The 9853-nt window shown below is 40.2% G+C and overlaps 1 protein-coding gene across 1 annotated transcript in view; it reads right to left on the reverse strand.

The window, feature by feature from the left end:
• iars2 (isoleucyl-tRNA synthetase 2, mitochondrial) overlaps positions 1 to 9828 on the reverse strand; it is a 49787-nt gene extending 39959 nt beyond the window's left edge. The window contains exons 1-11 of the mRNA XM_007904528.2: positions 9599 to 9828; positions 7924 to 8046; positions 7269 to 7428; positions 5886 to 6034; positions 5729 to 5778; positions 5530 to 5639; positions 4332 to 4422; positions 3434 to 3549; positions 2800 to 2969; positions 1981 to 2071; positions 426 to 577 (exon numbers count right to left, since the gene is read on the reverse strand). Of these exons, the coding sequence (XP_007902719.1) occupies positions 426 to 577; positions 1981 to 2071; positions 2800 to 2969; positions 3434 to 3549; positions 4332 to 4422; positions 5530 to 5639; positions 5729 to 5778; positions 5886 to 6034; positions 7269 to 7428; positions 7924 to 8046; positions 9599 to 9826 (1440 nt within the window). The 5' untranslated portion in view covers positions 9827 to 9828. The remainder of the gene's footprint in view (positions 1 to 425; positions 578 to 1980; positions 2072 to 2799; positions 2970 to 3433; positions 3550 to 4331; positions 4423 to 5529; positions 5640 to 5728; positions 5779 to 5885; positions 6035 to 7268; positions 7429 to 7923; positions 8047 to 9598) is intronic.
• Positions 9829 to 9853: the final 25 nt, after the last annotated feature.

The raw sequence follows: 9853 nt of genomic DNA on the forward strand, positions 1-9853 counted from the left end.
AACAAGTAATAATACTAACCTTGTATTTGATATAGTGCCTTACCACGTCTTCGAGATATCTCAAAGCACTTCATAGAATATACAATAAAGTTAATTGACTATTTTGTGAGCAAAATGCAGTAACCAATTGCGCATAGTAGTGTCTCAAAAACAGTCGTAGATTGAGTGACCACATTTTTTTTATATAAAAGCGATTATTACCCCCAGAAAAGCGATCCACCAATTGACTAACAACCGGGTTCATACTCACTGCTAGGAAAACAGAGGCGTGTTGAGTAAGGCAACTTTCCCAACGTTCCACTCTGCCCAGAAATGCGAGGTGAGTGCTCTAACCACTGAGCTATGGTAATCAAACCCAGGTCTTCTCGCTTGCGAGTTGAGTGCTCTAACCACTGAGCTACAGGATTCCTGTACAGTATATTTACCTGAGCTTTAGCTTTGAGAGTTGAGGTATCGACAAACCACTGCTTGCTGGATCGAATGATTACTGGCTTCTTTGTCCTCCAGTCATATGGGTAAGAGTGTCTTACATCCTCTTCTTTCAATAGCATCTTTGTCTCTTCCAACATCTGGATTACTTTAACAAAAGTTTGCAATTTACATGTAGAATACATCACTAGTTAGTCCTGCAATTATACAGCTTTAATATGTTCCAGCGCAGAAAAAGGCTATTCAAACCAGTTTTAGCTTGTATTTTTTATTACCCATACCTGTATTTGTCAAGCATTCTACCCATCTCAATCTACTGTATTTAACAGAATTACACAGTAATTTTGTACCAACCAGTGTCATATTTATAATCAATAAGCTGGGTGACAGAGCTGTCTCTCAGAGGCACTTGGTACAGTATCCAGAACAAGTATTCTCTCCTCTGGAGGCATACATCTCACAAGCCACCACCACTTACGAGGTCAATATAGTCCACCAACATTTTCTGACTCTGAATGCACTGAGTTCTCAATCTGCCCATATATACCAGCAATATTTTGATCGTGGCACAGGTGATCAAAAAATAAAAGTTGGAGGTCAAAGATCTGAAACCAATGTATGTGCATGTTTCACAGCTAGTGGCATGAATTCAGCTCTGCAGTATAAGGTGAAGTGGCTTTGCAGTTACCCGTACTATTATCTTTTTACAGGCACATTGGAAATTTCTCGTGGGTTACATGACATACTTCCAGTTACCAGCAGAATTCAATATTTAGGAATTCTTTTGGAACCCTGTTACGATTTCTGCATTTTTGGTCCCTTCAAAGCTATCCCATTATAACACGGTAACCTGAGTAAAATTTCTCAAAGGTAAATGCCAACAACTCCTTTGCAAAGTGAAATCAGCAACACTTCCGAAACATTTCCTGCATGTGCAGCGCAGGAAGTGACATTGCAGTGTTTAGCATACAAACAGTAACATCAGTGATGCTTCCTGTGCATAGAGTTCACTTTCCATTCCTTCAAATGAGATGTTAAACTGAGGCCCTGTCTGCCTGTTCAGTTGGACAGCAAAGATCATATGGCACTATTAAAAAAAAGGGAATTTCTCTAGGTATCCTGGCCAACAATCCCCCAAATAAAAATAAAATTGGTCATTCATTTCAGAACAATTTATGGGAAATTGGCTGCCCCATTCACCAACAAAACAATGCATTTTAGTCAATGTGAAGCACTTTGGGGGGGCATCCTCCTGACGTGAAAGGCACTGTTACAAAATGTTAGAGGATTATTATTAATGTGCAGGAAGTGACATCAATGATGACCTGATAATCCAGACATTTTTTATCATAGGAAGCCAGCTTGTCACCATGAGAATCTAGGTGTATGGGGGGAGAAAGTGTTACAGTGGGATTACCCTGTATATGCTGCAGCTTTACCACTACTCTCTTTTTGTGCAAGGTGCAGTTGCTTGCTTATACATATTTTTAAAAAAGAGCATCTCCTTTAATATTTTGTGACACAAACTAATTGTATGAAAGTACTGCCAACCTGTTTGGTTTCCTTCCTGAAGGACATATTTGTTTTGAAGTTCTGAACCAGCGGCTTCTGTGAAACGACCATCCTCATCCACTAGACAATCCTGGAGCAATATTTACAAGCACATGAATGAAGATTTAGCAAAGACAAGAAAGATGTGAATAAGTTATGAATATTCTCTATAGCATTCTGGACCACCACTAAAAATAGTACCACTTTTCAACAGTCCTCAGCGTAAGAGCCTTACTATTGGTGCATCAAATTATCAGTCACATTGTTACATCTGTAGATGTATAGGTTCTACACTTCAGCCTCCCCAGGTCTAAACTGGCCAACCAACCAGCAGTCACCAAAGTAACCCAGATCTACATTACACATATAAAAAGAACACATTCATCGAACCTAACAAACCCTTTGAAACAAAAACTTAGCTTTCTACAGCTTTTCCCCACATTCAGGAGGCACAGAGGAGATGTCAATCACCCACCCAATGGCAAATCCTACAGGGAAGCAGCTTGTTTCTCTCTACCCCTTTCCCTCTTCTTCGACCATGCCATTGGCCACCCCCCTTCCCCTCCCTTCTCCCCCCGACCCCTGCTCGGGTCTGAAACTCTGTACACTGTCCAGCGCCTTGGGACGTCCTCCTGACGTGAAAGGTGCTATACAAATGTAATCTTGTTGTTGTTGTTGTATTCCCTCCAACCGATTCCAAGCCCAGGTGGTAACTAGTAGTTCTCATTTATCACTTCATGATTCCTAACAAGGAAGCTTGCTCCTTAAAGGAGCACTGGAACTTCAACTTTATTTATCACTGTTGTATCTGTAACGTACCACAGAGAGTTTGTGATGAGAGGCGACACCATAATCTTCCATCCCATGTGCAGGAGCTGTATGAACCAGTCCAGTTCCTTTAACCATATTCACATGATTGGCAGGCAAAAGTGGAGAGTGTCTTTCAGGAATTGTAGGGTGGCTACAGATTCCTCCTTCCAAATCTGAACCTATATTGGGAACAGCAAAAATATAAATGTGCTGAATGTGAAATGCAATCTGGCACTCCGGCTTGAAACAACCTTGTACAGACATCAGTAGGGCGATTCCACAATGCTCAGTAAATGTATTAACTATTGAGTAACTACCTTAATCTCCCCTGAACAAACATACCTATGAGGGCAAAATTGATTTGAGCTTTGAATGCTTGTCAAAGTAAAATAGTGCCCTGACCTAAACACAGAAAAAAGCCCTTAATTGAGCGAAGTGTCAGAGGGCTTCTTCTGACAGTGATCACCACACAAGGTGATCACCATCAGAAGACGAGTAAGCAGAGAAAATTGGAAGGAACAGACAGTTAAACGGCACTATAAAAAAGTACATCAGCTTCAGTAGAAAATATGACCAACTCAGTGCACATCAACTTAACCTCCCCACCACACACACAAATACTCACACACTCACAAATACTCACCTATGAATGTCTGAAGTACTTCAAATTGTGTGCTGAAGGCAGCTGCTGTAAATTCTATCCGTTCTGCAGCCAGAAGATAGAGTTCTTCTGTATTTAGGCACTTCACTATGGAATATCTGTATTCAAAACACATTAAAACGTGCTCATAGGTCTTAAAGTTTTCTAACCCAGAATCGTTATGACAAGTCTCACATGGACAAAGTAAATTAACATCTCTGACAGGAATTACAAGTATTCTCCTGTTTTTTATAAACAAAGCATTAGCAGTCTCCATTTAATCTGTGGTAAGAGCTATAGAAATTTACAATACAGAAGATCATTCAGCTTCAGTGCATGCGCTAGCTCTCCAAAATAGTTATTCATTTAATCCCACTCTCCTGCCTTTTCTCCATATTCTTTTATATTTATAGTTGTCTTGGGTTTTACAATGCAATTATTAAAACTGCACCCTAGAAGCTTAAAGGTGAAAGGAGTGGTTATTCAGTCACCTTCAGGTTCAAAACTGATCAATTGGATATATTGTTTGAGGATGGATGGATATGGAGAATTTATTTAAATGTTACACATTAGAATAACAGTTCCATTTCATAAAATTAAGAAGCCAATTTTAAAATTTTAACCTTTGTTTTTTTTAATCTATATTTTTTNAAATTCCCCCTCCTCCCCTGAAGCCATGGACTCCAGCTGAAGTGTGGGTATGGGCATTGGTTGATGTCTGAACACGTGCCAAGTAGGTTCTTCATGTGTAAAGTTGGACCATTAAAATTTAACTTAGTGTTCTCTAAAATAATCATTGTTTTTCTACAGAGATTTTATAATGGGAAATTTGTAATGACTATTTGTCTTCTTAGTCACGAGAACATGTTTAATTTGTGGCAATTTGCATGCAGCAACTCACTGTGCGTTTGGCATGTAACAAACTGCCTGGTTTGCAGGTATTGTCCAAGGTTGGGTCGTCCAGATCAATGCGTTAATGCAGTGATTGCTATCTGGAACAAAAAACGTTTGAAGACTGAAACAAAAGATAAACATTCTTCACTATAAAAAATCCATATTGTAACGGCATATAACAATAATAAATCTTGCATTTGATATAGCACCTTATCATATTATTGAGACTTCTCAAAGCGCTTCACAGAATATACTGTAAAGTAAACTGACTGTAATTTGTGGGTAATTAATAATACATTTGATATAGCACCTTTCGTGTCGAGTGAACGTCTAAAAGCGCTTCACTGGATATCCTGTAGTCTAATGACTATTTTGTAGACGATTGCAACTGTCAATTTGTACACAGCAATGTCTACAAACAGCCATGAAATGACTGATCAATTTGATTTGGGGGAATTGTTGGCCAAAACACCAGGAAGAAACCCACTTCTCTTTTCAAGTCATATCAAGGGATCTTTAACTTCCACCTAAACAGGCAAACACGACCTTGATTTAATGTCTCATCTGATGGACTGCATCTCCAACAGTGCAGTGCTCCCACAGGAACTGTATTGCACTGTCAGCCTGGACTACGTGAGTTCCAAGTCCTGACTTGGGGCTTACACCAACAACTTTCTGATTCAGAGGTGAGAGTGCTACTAACTGAGACTGGCTGACACACAGTGTGTCATAAGAGGTTACATTTGTCCTTCTTTTCCCCCCACAGATTAAATATTCATTCAATATTTGTTTCTGACAGAGTTATAATACTTCCATTTCATTCAGAGATTCATTATTTTCAAACACAATGGGTTACTTTGAAGAGCTGTTACATCTGTAAACATAGCTGCTTATCTGCACCGACAAACATGAATGAACTATTCATTTAAAACAATCGAACTGAAGAGGAAGATTAATTGGGAAAATTACTCACTCTTCAAATAGTGCCATGGGTTCTTTAACATCCATCTTAATAGGTAAATCAGACCTTAGTCAAGTCTCACCCAAAGGACCACATTTCCAACATGCAACACTTAGTTTTCTCACTGCTAAGGGTAATACGCTGGGGCCTGAACCCATAACATTTGATCTGGAGATTGAAAGGCTATCAACTGGACCCGACCAACACACAATGTTCATGCTTCTACAATTGGTACTGCACCTACCTATTGCTGGAGCAAGTTTGGTTGAGGGCTTTACCAGTGGAAACTTGGCATACACCGATCGACTAACATGTTGCTGATTGTATTCGAGCTCAGCTTCAGCCAGGGCAGTCCTGCACGGAGATGAACAAACATTCAGTTATTTTATTAAGTCCACCACAATTTCAATCCCAAGCTACTTCCAATAACATACAATACAAACCTTGTAGAGGGGGACCAAAAGACAGGTTTGTAGTCACGATAAACATAACCCTGAAAACAAAAAAGAAAATTGAAAACACGGTAAATGGAATCAGGGTATATCAAAGCTATATCAAGCAAGGAAATGCTATGCAAAATAGACGAGAAAAGTAAAAGACCTTGTCGAACATTTGGTGGAAAACGTCTAACTGTTTGGCTTCGTACTGCTTGTCAAAAGTGTAATAACAATTATTCCAGTCCGCCATCACACCCCATCGGATGAATGCTGCTCGTTGGCGTTCGATTGTTTTTTCTGCAAATTCTCTGGCTAGAAGATGGAGATGATATCAAAAGGTCAATAATTCTGTATGAACTATCAATAATGTATAAGAAGGCAAAAATATAAGACAAGTTAAAAAGACTGCCACTTAAATACATAAACAAAATTGCCGTTTTGCTTAATCTTTGGGTTGAGGCAAATGGGCCTTTACCTAGGGAGTGACCTATTAGTGGAGTCGTTAGCTCAGTGGTTAGAGCACTCACCTCACAAGCAAAAGACCTGGGTTTGATTCCCAGCAAGGCGAAACCTGGTCAAGTTTCCTTACTCCACATGCCTGATAATAATCCCTCAAGAAAAAAAATAAAATAAAAATTTGGTCACTCAATCCACGGCTGTTTGTGTGCAATTGGCTGCCACGTTTTCGTCCACAAATATAGTCAATTCTCTTTACACTATATCCTGTGAAGTGCTTTGAGACGCCTAGAAGACGTGAAAAGCGCTACATCAAATGCAAGTATTATTATTATTATTATCAGCCGTGAGTCTGCAGACTGATGTAAAACTGGTCTCTGGCTAGAAGAAGGAGATGATATAAAAAGGTCAATAATTCTGTATCAACTATCAATAATGTATGATGACAAAGCAATAATCTAACGCCCCACATACAACACCTAAAACACAGGAGCATCACAATGTAATCACCTTTCAAGTTATTTTGCTCTTAAAATGCAGCCCATTACTGGTCCTTATGTTGCAATATGTTATACTAAACACAACTTTAATCCAAATTTAAAGCTTAAGTTTTGCAAAATGACTAAACTACATCAATAGTTACTAAGATTTAAATGCATCATTTGTTAATTGTGATTTTCATATAGTACCACACCCAGAAAAAATTAAACTATAGGACAGATCAACTGAACAAACTTTCACTTTTAATTGCTTTGGACCTAGTTCATGATAAACAATGTGGCTTTCTTTAAGAAAACAAGAACATGTGCCAGTACACAAACAAATGAACAATTTATCAAACAATCACAAATAAAATATTCTAAAATTGGTCAACAACAGTGTGGGGTAAATATATTAAATATTAAAAGGCATTTTATAAAATGTAAAAGATTTCCAATTGCAGTGTGTGCTACTTAAAAATTATGACAGGTTAAACTACAGCTTGAAATAGCATCAAGTTGTAGTTTAAACGGTTTGCAATGTAGGTAAATATCAGGAGACAATGTAAGAATAGCAAAAGTACACAGCTTCAGTGAAACAGTTACCTTACCTTTCTTCCTGATCTCTATAGGAGATAATGTTTTAGCCTCTTCCCCAATTTCTTCCAGGGCCTTAAGTTCAATAGGCAACCCATGGCAATCCCAACCTGGTACAAAGTGAACTATGCAACCTCTCATCATCTGAAACCTATTTGTGATATCCTTCAGAATCTATTCATGGGAAACAGAAAATAAAATAATGCTGAATTAGGAAATAATAGTTTGTCTCATTTTCTTCCACTTTAGTGTTTTTTCCTCCTTTTGTTAATTGTGTCATTACAAAATGACAGGTTTACAGTAAAAACATTAATGGTGGTCGGGGATTCAGCATCACTGCCCCCACACTCTGGAACTCTATCCCATAATCCACCCACCTCGCCCCCTCTTTTGCCTTCTTCAAGTCCCATCTAAAGAGCTTCCTCTTCAACTGTGCCTTCGGCCACCCTCCCACCCTCTCCACCCATCCTGACCCCAAATCCCAACTCCAGTCCAAAATTCCAACTGCCCAGCGCCCTGAGATGTCTTTCGGATGTGAAGGGCGCTATACAAGTGTATTTTTGTTGTTGTTGTATTGTTCAGACAAGTCACAGATTGAAGCATTCCTCTTTCCAAAGTAAATTCCACACATTCAATGAAAACTTCAGATACTACAGTACATGAACTCACTTTGTTTAAAGCATGGCCAACATGGGGGTCTCCATTAGCATACGGTGGTCCATCATGAAGACAAAACTGCTTCTTTGCTGTTTGGTTTCTTTGCCAAGAGTACAGCTCTGAAAAGCCACATTCCTAAAAAAAATTGTGCAAAAGTATCTCATGACATTATCTCATGACTTTACTATACCCATTATCAATAAAATAATAAAATCTGAGATTGTTACAAAGAATTGCAAACATATCTGTTTCAGATCAAAAATCAAATTCCGCTCATGTTGTACATGCTAATTTATGACAGTTTATTTCTGGTAACATTACCATAATTATTGCAAAAAATCCACCCTCTTCCTCCTCACTTCCCAGAAAACAAAAACAGAAGATAGCTCAGCAGCCTAGGAATTCCCCTCTTTAATAATAATAATAATAATTGTATTTGATACAGCGCCTTATCAGAAAACGTGAAAAGCCCTATATCAAATACATGGATTATTGTTATTTATTTATTTATCCGGTCTTCGAGACATCTCAAAGGCCTTCATAGAATATACTGTAAGGTGAATTGACTGTATATTTTGTTGGCGAAACATCCCAGATAAGCGATCTGCCAATCAACTAACAACCGGGTTCCTACTTACCACTAGGTAAACAGAGGTGTGTGGAGTAAGGAAACTTAGCAAACATTCCGCCTGCCCGGGGAATCAAATCCAGGTCTTCTCGCTTGCAAGGCAAGCGCTCTAACCAATATGCTGCAGGAGTCCACTCTTTGGCTCCATCACAGAATCATGTCAGTTTGGGTTTCTGCCTTTGACTTTGGACCCTGTAGTCAATTCGCACTTCTGGACTTCTTTTTCAATCACATAGTTATATACGTTGCTTGATTTTGGTATATTGATAAGCATTATGTTGTTTCTTGCATATATCAATGGTTATTAGCTGCTGACAACTGCGCCACTCCTTCCTAATATAGATAACGTTTTGATATATTTATATCGTATTTGTAAAATGCAACTGTTCAAAAACAATCGCAGAAAAAAATAATTGTCAGAGTGGGCTATACTATACTATTGTTTGACTTCTCCGAGTTATTTAATTATATTTTGGGGACGTTCTGCAGACTATAATTTTTTGGGAGCAGGGGCAGGAAATCACAAATATGCTGATAGTGAGTAAGTCAATAATTGAATGGAAGATAAAGTTTTTTTTAAATCAGTGTTTTCCAACTATTAAATAGTACCATATGCAACATCATTTACAACAATTAAAGGCTTTTCAGGGGGGAGAGGGGAGAGGGTGGGAGGGAAGAGAAAGGGGAGGAAGAGGAAAGGGGGGAAGAGGAAAGGGGAGGAAGAGGAAAGGGGGGAAGAGGGAAGAGAAGGGGGAGGAAGAGAAAGGGGGGAAGAGGAAAGGGGGGAAGAGGAAAGGGGGGAAGAGAAAGGGGGGGAAGAGGAAAGGGGGGAAGAGAAGGGGGAGGAAGAGGAAAGGGGGGAAGAGGAAAGGGGGGAAGAGGAAGGGGGGAAGAGGAAAGGGGGGAAGAGAAGGGGGAGGAAGAGGAAAGGGGGGAAGAGGAAAGGGGGGAAGAGAAGGGGGAGGAAGAGGAAAGGGGGGAAGAGAAGGGGGGAAGAGGAAAGGGGGGAAGAGGAAGGGGTGTTGTGTTGTGGTTATGGCACTGAATGGCAGACCCTACCCTCTGTGTTTGCAGTTCCCTCTCCAGCAGCTCGGGGCCGCTCAGCCTCAGGGGGAAGCCTGTGCGGGGCAGCAGCACCGTGTCCCTGAACTTGTTGTTGTTGGAGCTGGAGCTCGCGGCCTTCCGCCACCAGCCGCCCCGCTGTGCCCTCGCCCCGGCCCCGGCCCCGGCCCCCAGCCTCCCGGCGGCTCGTCTCCAGGCCGAGCGGCCTCTCAGCACCGACCCCATGGCCCAGTGACAGGCGGGAGGCCGCGC

The sequence above is a fragment of the Callorhinchus milii genome, unplaced genomic scaffold (assembly GCF_018977255.1).
Source record: "Callorhinchus milii isolate IMCB2004 unplaced genomic scaffold, IMCB_Cmil_1.0 Scaffold3, whole genome shotgun sequence".
NCBI classification, from domain to species: domain Eukaryota; kingdom Metazoa; phylum Chordata; class Chondrichthyes; order Chimaeriformes; family Callorhinchidae; genus Callorhinchus; species Callorhinchus milii.